Below are 13,799 nucleotides of genomic sequence, written 5' to 3' on the forward strand. Positions count from 1 at the left end.
ATGACGATAATTCTTGGTTTTGATAACGCGCCCCTTTAGGGCGAGACGGCTTCTCAAGATCGCTTTACAAGCAAACAACTTACTCACGTCTCACCTCAAATCTCGCCTCAAATATTTGAAAGGGCGCCCCCCTAGTGGCAAAGTCGTCCACGTGGGCACAAAAGTGACTCGGCATCTGGTCTGCAACCAGACGTTAGTCTGGTCGGTAGGGGGCGGTCTTGCTATTTGTACTCTCATGCCAATTCAATAATTTCAGAGTCATTTTCCAAACTTTGCAAATTTGTACCACACAACGACCTACTCGTTTCGAATGACGTCAAAATGATGTTGAACGTCCACCGTGACACAGACGGTGTGTACTTAATGGTTACTAAACCCGCAGGAATAACCAGGGCAGCTGTCAAGGCTTGAACCAATAACCTCTGCAACGAGTGGCGACCACGCCACCGCTGAGATCGTGTTGCCACCCCAGTTGTAAAATGTACAAATAGGGACCCACGTCAAATGCTGGACTATTGCAAATGATAGAGCGGATATGCAGCAGCAGGCCTGGTAAACTGAATCAGCCGAATTACTTGGTCGAAGGTAAAAATGACGAAAATATCGTTACCTTTCAAACGACAACTCATTTATTTAAATTGGTGGAGCAGTGAAGGAGGACTTCTCCGAATAAACATATCCACCAATAAAGATAATTATTCACTTCGTCTTATGGCTGACACTGTTGGAGAGTAACAGCGAGGTGGTTGAGCTTGATCAATGCTTCAGGAGTAGCCGAGTTCATCGCTGCGATGCCTCCTTCATCTTAATTTTGGAGCTTTCGTGACTGCAGGAATTATTCTTTGGTTATTTCGGTTAAGTCACGTCTAAAGATAAAATAATAAATTAAATAATAGCATATTATGACGTTTCGATTGCAACACAAGCAATCATCATCAGGCATAAAAGAAATAGCAACACAAATCTAACTAGAAACTATAGACAGACATACAAGCAGACAGACATCACAAGGACACACAGAGAGAGAACACATATCGGCACAAAGAGAGAGGTCGTTTCTGTGACGGGGCCTTAAATATAGAGAGGGGGGCGGGGGCGGAGAGAGGGAGGGGGCAGAGAAAAAATTAGCATATCAATGAGTGGACGACAACGTGATGCTGCAAGTAAGATGACGACGCGGCACGGCACGCAAGCTTGAAAATCAGGAGAAAGACACACTAAAATTAAATAACCTAGTAAAATATCGAAATGTAATGTAATGCAACACAGAGAGTCCTTCATATTTCTAAATTGGGGATTTTTGCGTCGTGACATGTTTCCTGGTCTGTTCTGGATGACCGCATAATGGATGGATCTCATTAATACCGTTTGGAAAACACCAGCAGCATTTGTTTAGCAAGTCTGACTGCTGATGATACCTTAACGGTCTTAACCAAACCAACGTTTTATTGTTCACCACAAACTCTGCTGTATAAGATTGTTTGGAAAGCCTACAGGGTCATAGACTAAAAACCATTCTATGTGGTCACCAGAGATCTCGATATTTATTTGAGTATTTTGATATACTGTATTGACTAGGTACCATGCGGTTGCTTGTATCTGCCAAATTATCGGCTTGGTCAACTGCTATTTGCTAAAGTTTGGACAAATTGGTGACCTCAACAATGTGGGCCCTGAGGACTATGATTAAAAGATGCTGCTTAATGAATTAGAGACATATGCACAGCGTGTATGCAAACACCACAATGAGTGAAAAACAACATTGCATGTAGAGATGTTACACTCAAACTATATTTGTTGATGCTGAAGTTAGTTCCTGTCGTGTTAAAATTAGCTTTCTCCTAAAAATACTCGCTTCCATCTGGCAACTGCACTATGTCCTGCAGCGAGATCTCCGATGGGCACAGGATTCGGTTTCTTTGTCAGGTTTGATTTTATTTCTTGAAATCGTCAATGTGTTGAAAATTCAGTACGAAGCAAATGTTGCAGCTTTAGACCATAAAAAAGACAAGTTTAGAATGAGTCACCCTTGCTCATTCCCTAGCAACAGCTGTGTAATTTACGATTGTATTAGATTATGACATGATTTGCAATGTATGTATGTATGTTGAACGTCTTTCGTACCGTACGTAGCCAACTGTGCTAATATCTATAATTAAAGATTATGTTAGCGTTCCTGCTTAACCGGACCTTTGAAATGAGATACGCATTTAATTTCGCCACATATTAGATAGATCCTGGTGTGTTTTAACGGTGCTAACAAACCAGCCTCATCATTCACCAACTGGTGCTGCTCGTGCATCGATTGGCCTCACAATGTTGTCACATGCGAGTTCTACATTTTATGCATGTTACAGTTGCTCAGTGCACTTGGCTATCATACGCGATATACCACCAATGTGCTGCAATGAAGTGACATTGCTCCACGTACGTAACTGTATTTATCATACGGCTCCAGCAACACGAGTTTGCAATCGTCCGACTCTTGCACAAATGGCGGTGTACAAGCCAGGCCACAAAAACAAGATACGAACATTAAAGGTTTCGTAAGAATTAATCTCTCATTTTCCACGGAACACGTCATACTTTTCATTCGCGTGTGTGCATTTACCTAGCTACGTGTGTATTTTAGACGTTTTGCCAAAGCGCAAATGGGGGGCAGGGCAGCTGCGGTGCTGATTATATAAATATAAATTGTTGGTGAAATGCAACACACTTGATGTTCAAAACAGCAGCAGTGAAACTCCGTCTATGGCAAATGTGGCAATGGAGGTGACGGGGGGTCACAAGCTCACTAAAAAAAAACACCCCACGCTGGGTCGCGCGCTCCCTATTCTCAACTTGTCGTCTCACGTCGCCACCGCGGCTCGCTTCTTAAGAGCCTAACGAAGAGAGGGGAACTGTTTACAAGTCGGAGCCGAGGCATCTTAGGCATGAAGAAGGTTTGCTGTCTGCTGGGCTGGCTGGCGTGGAGTTTCGCCCCACTCGTCCTCATCGCGGACGGACATGCCATGAGGAAACGCTCGGCAGAGATTCCCCGGGGGACCACCGAAGACCTGAAGAAGATTTTCGTTGGCAGATGCTACGATTACATTCGTGTTATTAATCCTGCCCTACGGTGAGTTCATTTCGATATATCCTCTATAGAGCCGTGCTGCCGAAGACGGAAGCTGATTTAATTGTATCTGAAATGCTATATTTAACTTTATGGGTTCTCATTAATAAGATGCTAAAACCTGATCAGAGTGACAAGCGCGTACAAAACTGGAATAGATGATGGCCAAGACCCATGTATGCCTTGTTCAATGTTACATGTATGAGTGTGATATCGTCTATTCACAATGGCAAAAGCATGTAGGTGATACTAGAATGGATGACACGGCTAACTGCATGCCTTATACATTTGACGTCTGTGTGAAACGCAATGCATTTTTTATGATTTCAACTAATAATTGTACGACGCAAAGAATCGGCCAATCCTGTGAAACGTTCCTGAAAAAACGCAAACATTTACGGTAATTGTGCAGAGCATTGTCAGCCTCTTGAAGTCCTAAAAATGTATGCCACTTTTTATGGATCAGATTTGTCTCAATTGATGTTATGATAAGAAAAAAATCAGGGCCATTACTTATTTTAAATAATAATCCAATTGCACTGTATGCATATAGCATTTCAATGTTATCCTGGCTTATCGACGTTTGGCTTCACTCTTATAGATTAATTGGTACCTTCAACATTACATTTCAACATTTAATATCGTCACAGTTAAACCGTAAATAAGTAATTATTTGAATGTGGCATTCGGCACCAAAGTGTTGGGGGCATACTCTTTGGTTCTTTCGGTAAAGTCACGTAGATGAAAATAAAAATAAAAAATAACTAAATTAAATCACAACGTTTCGGAGGCAACACAAGCTTTCGTCATCAGGTGGGACAACCACAACAACAAAAACAGAATTAATGTTGGGGGCAGTAATTATTATTGAAGGCCAAGAGCAAAGTGTCTCCAAGCCCATGTGAGTATTGGGTCGGTGTCCATCCCCATTGGCTGCCGTGAACCTACCGTGTACATTTCAAAATGAAAACAAATGACAATGACTCATGTGGCTACGCTATGGGATCATTGATAACGTGACACAATTCGCAAGTTTCTTGCCCACTGTGTCCATTCTTGTCCACCTGGCAGCATACATTGGAACGCCACGGTCGATCGGCAGGTCACCCACTTGTGGTGGGATGAATTGTGGGTACACCCACATGTTCTAAGACGTCATCTAGCCAGCATGCAAGTGCAGGTCAAATTCGTCCAGAGGGGCTCCCCAGAGCTTTCTCTCGTAGAGGCCCTTTCACCAGCAGGGGCATTGGCGAGACGCTGCAGGGCTTTCTTTACCTTTTCCGTCATTGGTGGTGAAGTAACTTTCTTCCTCCCAGGGACAAGAACTGTGAGCAGATGTGGGAAGCATTCTACAAAGGATTCGTCGGCAAACAGCCATGCGAGGTCACCATGGACAGCTACAACCAGTTTGTTGCGCTGGCAAGCCATCCTTTACCAAAAGACAAGGTTATTGGTCTCTAATAACACATTCCTGCGGAGGGAGCTGGTAGGAACGTTGGGTTGCTCGGTCAATGGCCAGGGTCAACAGCGGCGTGGTGTATTCCGCAAATATGCCCGACTGTGAGGGCGGGCACAAGCCGGCGTGAGTAGGTTAAACGTTGAGTTTTATAAGGGCACCACGGGGTGACCAGCCCCTCCCCACCCAGCCCCACCCCTCCCACCCCCCACCCAGCCCCACCCTCCCCACCCAGCCCCTCCCCACCCTCCCCTCCCCACCCAGCCCCTCCCTGCACGACGGACGGACACAATAATCCCCATTGGGCTGGTGTAACCAGGAGGTTCTTACCAGTATAATTTAATATGTGTCCGTTGTGTTCAGCATGAATGTTAAATGGAATATTTTATATCATATAACACGCATGTGTATTCATATCTTTCCATGCACAAGATGTATCTGCTTTTGATATTAACCATTGCAAGATGGGGTTTTTTTTACGGTGAATATGTTCATGTCAGTACTGTGAGAGACGAGCTAAACCAAACCAAAGTGAAGAAAGTGTCCTCGGCGTCACAGCAGGTGACCAACAATGGCTGTGACTGAGGTGTATATGCAGAAGATTGATACATTGATTACCTCATTACACATGTGCATTGATTCAGGCACTTCGAATTGGGCAACGTGCAGTGTAGAGCATCCATCAGTCTAAACTTTCTAGTATTGTATGGAATCCTTGTGGAAACGGTTTGTACTATAACGCCGCATGTTTTCATAACGCAAATTGCATATAACGCGAAGACTGTATGAGGGAACACGTTTTTGTAAAGCGGATGCGAATTGGATATAATACAATTGAGTGAACAGTACTACGTCGCGTAAATAGGAATTAGTGGTTGCCTCGGTGTAGTATCACACAAGGCGGGATGCTGCTGGATGCTTCTAGATGCTACCCACGCGTTTCAGTCTTTGTTGAGATGGAATGCTCTTACCAATAATCCTAATCAATAGGATTCTATTCAACACAAAAAGCAACATTTTATTATTTAGAAAGATTATATGAATTTTTTTTTATGGGTCTGGCACGCAGGCTAAATAGTGTGGGAATCCCGAGTTATGAGTCTCAGCCTGGGACCCATAATTACCTTCCTTTCTTTTTATCTTCATAGTTCTGTTATTACAGACCGGTAACATCATCTGAATGCAATGTGTGTAACTAATATAATTTTAGTTTTGCATGTGCCAATAGCAGGACTTAACATTTTAGATAGTTTTGCGCAGGTATATTTAACAATATTGGATATTAGACCTGGAAAGGTAATTCGCCAATAGACTCAAAAAATATTATTTGTGGAGACAGAACGGGGTTCTGCTGCTTATATATGCATTCGTGGGAGTACATCTTGTTGTTCTATCTAAGGCATTATCTGATTATGATTTATTTGCAGGAAATTTTCTGGAGCGGGACAAATGCATTGGTGCACAAGTATTCAGGGGCGAGGCTGTTCACGCTCGAGGATTCCCTGGCTGGTTACATAGCCAACAACCTCAACTGGTGCCCAATCGCTGGCAATCCAGGTATGAAATGTTGCCTGCTATTCTAATATGTAGCTAGTGAAGAGGTGGCTGGGTGGCTCAGAGGTTCGATGAGCACGGTTGGCTACGTTGGCTTCGTAAGGTGCTCAACATACAGTGCATATGTAGTATAGTAAACTACGGCGGGAGACCACTTGACGGGTAGCACACTTTATTCACACTTGGGTTGTCACAATAACACGTGTTGTCACTACAGCTCACGCTACACGTTCCACCTGACACGTGTGGTATCTACAGCTCACGCTACACGTTCCACCTGACACGGGTGGTTACTACAGCTCACGCTACCTGTTCCACCCGGCTACACACACACGGGCATTCCAGCCCCGTAGCATCCGGGGGAACCTCTAGACCCACCCCAGCTTGGGTACGGATCACGACCACTGGGTCCCGCGGCCCGGTCCTCACACGGACGTCCGGCCCCCGGGTCCCAAGGTCCCGCCTCTGAGCCACACAGGGCCCCGGTCCTTACAAGGACAGCGGGACTAGGTGTCTCAGGGCCCTATCTCTTCCTCCTCCGTCTTCCGTCTTCACTGGTCACCAACTTCTCCCCGAGCGCCCGCGCGCACCGCCTTATATAGCCCTCCGCTCCCAGGAGACGGAGCCTATGCGGACCGCGATGTGAGCACCCACCCTAGCCGACCAATCATCACGCGCTGCCACACGATCCCTTCTTGTGTCAGCGCACATAACCAATCACCACGCGCTGCCACACGATCCATCACTGTCAGCGCGCGTCACCAACACACAGCCAATCACCATCACATAACCCATGACCCCGCGCTGACCTATGATCCCTCACCGTCAGCGCGCGTCACCAACACACAGCCAATCACCACGCGCTACCCCACGATCCCTACCACCAGCGCGTATCACCACTACACATACTTAATCTTGATTTGAAGCTTTCGTGACTGCAGGAATCCATACTCTTTGGTTCGTTCGGTAAAGTCACGTAGGTGTAAAATAAAATAAATCAGATGGGAAAGTCTTTCCCACCTGATGATGGACGATGTATTTTATTTTATACCTACGTGACTTTACCGAAAGAACCAAAGAGTACAGTACATACTGACTTGGTGGCTCAGATCAGTATGGGCATCAAGGCGAGTGAACAATCCCGCACAGGTGCAAACGCGGGTTAGGGCCACATGGAAAACTCTGAACCGACTTGGCGCCCAGGTCGGCAGGTTAATTATCCCACCTGGCCACACGACGGCGCTCCACAATACCAAAGAGATGCTGCTGCTGCGACGAGAGGCCGACGGTGCAGCACCTCGTGGTCTGCCGGCTGCTCGAGGAAGGCCCCTGCACTGTGCAGGGACCTTGCATAAGGCAAACCTGCGAGCGCTGATATGCGCTCGCCACTGAGAAGACGTTTGGCTTTGGCAGATGGACCCGAAAAGAATGCTATGATACTGAGTTTGAATATGGTCAGTGACCTGTGATTAAACTGGGTTCTCAAGTGGAGTGACTCACTGGTTCCAGGCCGGTTACCAATGACGGTACAAAAACAAATGCTGGCAATAGATTTGTTTTTTCACTTAATTCGACAAAATTAAAGCTCCTGAGCATAAAAATACCAGTTTGACTATCATGCGATAATCCAATAACAGGACACGTCTCACTTTTATTGTTACCATAATGGTCAATGTTGACATTAAATGTGTGCTTCAATACCTCTGCTAATGTCTAATTCTACAAGATTGACAGTTTCTTATCTTCTGTATTGTTAAAAACAATACCTTTTCTCACGTTGCTCAACATTTGAAATGTCCTCCCCTCATCACTTTCCCCAAGTTCATATAACCTTAGGGGCCGTCCATAAATGACGTCACGCTATTTGGACGATTTTTTACCCCCCCCCCTCGTCACATGGGGTCACAAAAAGTCAGACCCCCTCTCAAATATGACGTCACAAAGTTCTTCCGCCCCCCCCCCAAAAAAAAATAAAACATGCTTCAAATCGCTTTAAGCTATTGTCATTGTAGTGCGTATTGAATGTGGCACTGCACTCTGATGTTGTAGGAGAAAACATGTATTTAAAAGTCTATTTAATTAAGTAGAACGTGTTGTCTATATTTATTTAAAGTTGCGCATTTTTATGTGACGTCACATTTCTCAAATCCCCCCACCTCGTCACACATCGTCACAAATGTCTGACCCTAGGTGCGTGACGTCATTTATGGACGGCCCCTTTATCATTTCAAGAAATGTGCTCCCCTGTTCTGTACTCTCACTAGTGTTCTTCGTTGCTGGCCCCTTGAGCATAGCATTTCATTAGACCTGTGCTCAACAGCTGTGATCAAATATACGTGACTCTCACATCCAGGTCCCTAAATCTCCACTGTCACCTCCATAACACTCACAGCATTACGGATAACTCTTAAAATTAATTTGAAATACCATGCAATGAACAAGGAGGTCCTGGACAGAGACAAAGAATCAAGGCTACTGAGTTAGGTCAAGTAAAGGAAACTGCAATATTTTAGACCAGGATGAATGGTGAATGGCTGCAAAAGATGCTTTAAACTTTTATTTTACCAGGTAAGGCCCACTGAGCTATATTGCTCTTTTTTCAGAAGCGACCTGGCCACAAATGATAGCTCAACAAAGTGGCTTATTACATGGCATATATAGCAGCTAAATACTCTTAAACGCGTGTTTCTAAATGTGTAAATAAAAACTGAAGAAAATCCACGCGACCACAGGGAGAATACGCAACCTCCAAATATACATGCGTCAGGTTGGGGATCGAACGCATGACTTCCTGTAAACCAGGCAAGGTAGTTAACATCTCGCCACCGCAGCACCCTGATGAAGGGAATGCTTATCGATGCGAGAGGAAGACCACGATCTGACTGGAGGTTCAACATTGAACACTGGGCTGGAAGGAAGTTACCTCAGTTAAAAGACGTAGTGACGCACAGTGAAGGGGAATGACAGCTGAAAGGAGATATCGGTGAAGGACAAGCCAAGGGACTAGAAGAAGAAGAATTCCTCTGACCTCCGCTGGTACGACATCTCACAAGCATTCACATTGCAAAAACTTGACTATCCGGCCTTATGCTAGATCTTCAACTTCAGCATTAGCATTGCCTCGCTCCGATTATATATATAATTTATCTCAAAGACGTAGGGTTTGTGCGTATTGCTGGATTTGAGTACAATTCTGCTGTACTCAAACACGTATATTCAATTAAAATTGAATATAAAATTTAAATTTAATCAAAATTGAATATACGTGTTGAATAGCATCTTTACTTTAATTTCCCGTTGGTAGCAGCAATTGAATATACTGAGCTTTTTACATGGTGTTTGCAATGCGTGTAGACATATTTCATTACCCTTTTTCTGTGAACATTCAGATCTGGATTACACTTCCTGCCCTGGCTATTCGGAGTGTGACAATAATGCTGTCAAATCTTTCTGGATGATGGCCTCCAAATCGGTATTGTAACTACATCACAATTATATCACACTCCCGCACCTCTGATTAGCACGGTTGGCCACGTACGCTGCGAAAAAAGTTTAACATACATACACTCTAAACTTTGTATTCTGTCTTGTTAATGGACATGGACTTCGGGAACATATAAACCAACTGTTAACCTGCATATTCTACTTGGTTGTTATGTACTCACTGAAAATGTATATCCCCATTGCGATGCCTTTTGTAGTTTGCGCAGAATGTTCGTGGAGTTGTTAGAGTGATGCTTAACGGATCCAGGGAGGGTGGTGCATTCTATTCAGGAAGGTAAGTCGGCTGATTATCCATTGTTTGCATTGATTATGGTCGAGCCGGCCATGTTAGAGACATGGTTTAACGTTGAATTATGAATTTTAAAAAACTAGTTGTGTTTTTGATACTTGAGAAAGTTGCAGTTGCAGTCATGAATGTTGTTTGTCTTTGTGGCCTGTGTCTCGTTGCAGTATCTTTGGAACGATTGAGCTGCCAAATCTCCCGAAAGACAACGTCTCTGAAATCCATCTTTGGATTATTGATACATTGAATGGACCTGATAGGTAATTGGGTTATTAAATACGAAGCAATTATTGGCAGTGAATGAGCAACATGGAAAATAACTTATACTTTATCTTGACTTAAAGCTTTCGTGACTGCAGGAATTCATATTCTTTTGGTCTTTCGGTACACAACTATAACCATAAGCATAACCACCACATAACCACAGCAACATACCCCAGAATATAATCACAATAGCCACATAGGGACAACAACACACATTATAGCAATCATAACCACATAACCACAACAGCCACATAACAATTACAACAATCATAACCTCAATATAACAACCATAACCATCAGTTTATAACTACCACCACCTAACCATAACTATCACATAAACACAATATAACCACAACCATAATCACATTATAACCAGAACCAAAATTATAAACAGAACCACGTATAACAACAGCCTAACCATCCCATTATAACCACAACAACATTGTCACCACAAACTTGATTTGAAGCTTTCGTGACTGCTGGAATTACTCGTTCGTTCTTTCGGATAAAGGCACGTAGAAAGAAAATAAATTAAATAATAGAATACGACGTTTCGATTGCAACACAAGCAATCGTCATCAGGTAGAAAACAAACCTAGTAAAACTTAGAATATAATGCAATACAACACAGAGAGTCGGCTAACACAACAGTCAACACCCTACCTGGTTGATTACGTTCTTCCAAAGATTGCTAAATTTGAGAGAGAGACGTGACTTTACCGAAAGAACCAAAGAGTAATTCCAGCAGTCACGAAAGCTTCAAATCAAGTTTGAACCACCTCTATGGGGAGGATTTAATTTTGTTTTCTCTCTCTGTGTGTCTCTGTCAAATTTCACACTTAACTTCTAATTTAGCAATCTTTGGCAGAAAGTAATCAACCAGGCTATGCGTTAACTGCGTGTTAACCGACTCTCTCTGTTGCATTGCATTACATTTCCAAAAAAATTGCTAAGTTCGTTTTCTCAAACTTCCTATCTCTCTCTCTAAAATTTACCAGGCTTGCATAGGTCCATTTGCTCTTTCTCCCCCCTGGCCGATGCGAGGTGGATTTCCACACAGCTCTCTCATTGACATGTTCATTTCTCTGCTCCAGCACCCCCACCTCTCTCTCTGCCCCCCCCTCTCTCTCTATTTAAGGCCTCGACACAGAGGCGTTGTGTGTCTGTGTGTCTCCATGTCTGTGTTTTGTCTCTCTCTCAAATTTATCAATCTTTGGAAGAACGTAATCAACCAGATAGGGTGTTGACTGTTGTGTTAGCCGACTCTCTGTGTTGTATTGCATTGTATTTCTAAGTTTACTAGGTTTGTTTTCTACCTGATGACGATTGCTTGTGTTGCAATCGAAACGTCGTATTCTATTATTTAATTTATTTTCTTTCTGCGTGACTTTTCCGAAAGAACCAAAGAGTAATTCTCACCACAGCAGACAGAATATAACCACAACAGCCACAATATAATCACAACTATAACCACAACCACGACATTGGCAATGCAATGTGGAATGATGAATTTACCCTCCCTTGAGAGCAAGGGGGTAGGGGTGAGCATTGCCTGATACACATATTTCACTTGTTTCAGAAACTAATAAAGCAATTTCATGTATATTGTAAATTTCCACAGCTAGAGATTTTTATTATTATATATTTCATTCCTTAAAAATATCGTTTGGGAATTCCAGAGCATGACATACGGATGGACACATGTGACTTATGTGATCAACCGAGTGACCTAACAGGAGGTTGACCAACAGCAGCTGTGACTGAAAGGTGGCCTTCATTTGCAAAATGTTGATAATGATTCCACTAACGATGCTTTTACAAATGCTGGTTTGGTATTACAGGAATGGATATATTTAGAGTACTGCACTGCAGTTATATTCAGGGGTCTTGTGTCACGGTGGTCTAAGCTTTCAGAAAAGCAATGGTGACTGAAAATGACTCCACCTTTCGTCCAAAATGTATGTTCATGAAGAAACGTTGTTAAAGAACATGCCGACAAAAACAAGCATTGTTGTTGGCCGAACTGTAAAACATTGAAGTTGGGTTGTCACAAAGTCATTGTGTAATCGTTAAATTAATATGCTTTGAAGAAACTGCCTTTACGGGTCTCGCAGTTGAGACCCGTATGTAGGTTTTAAGATACGTTCACAAGAACTCAGAAATCGCTATTTCTGACTACTCACATGAGTGTGGTCGGAAATCAACCTTAGGTCAACGGGTTCATGGTACAGTGCGCTAACCATATCTGCACTCCACACTTAACCCAACATGTGTGTTTGTACGTTGCCAACCGTGATAAGCAGAGGTGCGGGAATTGTATTACATATGATAAAAAAAATAGAATGAAATAATGTTAAGAGTTACACTGTTTTGAGTTGTTAAGAATGCCTACTATAATAGAAATCTCTTAGCAAATGTGTTGTGAGCATGTGTAATGTATCTATCGTAACAGGGAGTCATGTGGTGTTGGCTCTGTGGCTCATCTGGAAGCTCGCCTAAAGGAACATGGATTCAAGTACAGCTGTTATGATAACTGCAAGTGAGGATCTAGCTTTTACAGTCATGCTTGTAGCCAAACCTACAATTGTTATTACCAAGAGCATTGACTAACGCATGTGTCTGCAGTAACGTGATCTATCTGTATGTCTGCTCATGGGTCTCTGTATCTCTATTGTAATAATTAATTGATACATCAATTAAAATTGATATTTATGCTCAGGATACATTTGTTGTTATATCGTGCACATATGAAACGTGGACATTGTGCAAATTATATGCAACTTACAGGAAAATGTTACCTGCAGGTTAATAGTGCGAGAAAATAAGAGAGAGAATACATAACGAGAGAAAATATAATACACGGTACATCTGTTTATGGTATTTGTAGGCCACTCAGATGGCCCCATATAGAGTTAATACCGTTTCATATATGTTGTAATATCGTGAACTTGACCATAATTGTCATCGACTTGTAACAGGAAAAACAATGGCGGTCGTTTCCCTCAATTCTGTAGATCTGTGCTACATATGCAGTGCGTGGATCTGCCCAACATTCCCATCTGCCAATTTGCAAACAACGACTTCTTGCCGGGTAACTCGGCCACCATGCTGTCTTCACCGCTGAACGCACTCGTGGCGTGTATCCGCCGCCTTGTGGTGCCCATGTAAGGCGGTGGCGAGGATGGAAAGCTGCCACAAATGTTGGCTTTGGTTGATTACACCAGGCACGAGTCATTTGAAGTTCTGGAGGAGATTGATGAAAGAACAAAAAACAACCAAGTTAATGGGCAGGTGATGGGTGGATTATTACATTGCAAGGTCGTGGGAGGTTGTGACTGCCTAGGGAGGCCTACATCCAGCATCATCACAATCCATGGGCAGATAGCCCGTAGATGTCTACTCCACATTTCGTCATTTGTTTCCACTTCTGTCTTGTGCCAATATGTTCAAGTAGTGCTACATCTTCATCCAGCAGGGTAGTGCTTTTTGGGCAATTTACGAGTGGTACTGTGTCAGGCCTGCTTTGCTTTCATCCATTTCCTTTCAACTGCCATCCCTCAGTCAATTAAGACTTATTTTGGAGTTGGTTCTTAACCTGGGGTGCATGCACCCCCTGAGGGGTG

The 13,799-nt window shown here is 43.3% G+C and overlaps 1 protein-coding gene across 1 annotated transcript; it reads left to right on the forward strand.

Moving 5' to 3' along the window:
• The first annotated feature begins 2,866 nt into the window (after positions 1-2,866).
• Positions 2,867-13,670, forward strand: LOC144931281 (ADP-ribosyl cyclase/cyclic ADP-ribose hydrolase 2-like). The gene is made up of 8 exons (XM_078855088.1): positions 2,867-3,118; positions 4,432-4,561; positions 5,999-6,128; positions 9,515-9,597; positions 9,827-9,903; positions 10,080-10,172; positions 12,629-12,715; positions 13,191-13,670. Exons 1-8 carry the CDS (start codon positions 2,934-2,936, stop codon positions 13,342-13,344), a joined length of 939 nt encoding a protein of 312 aa, XP_078711214.1. The 5' UTR covers positions 2,867-2,933; the 3' UTR covers positions 13,345-13,670.
• The last annotated feature ends 129 nt before the right edge of the window (positions 13,671-13,799 follow it).

The sequence above is a fragment of the Lampetra fluviatilis genome, chromosome 4 (genome assembly GCF_964198595.1).
Source record: "Lampetra fluviatilis chromosome 4, kcLamFluv1.1, whole genome shotgun sequence".
Classification (NCBI taxonomy): domain Eukaryota; kingdom Metazoa; phylum Chordata; class Hyperoartia; order Petromyzontiformes; family Petromyzontidae; genus Lampetra; species Lampetra fluviatilis.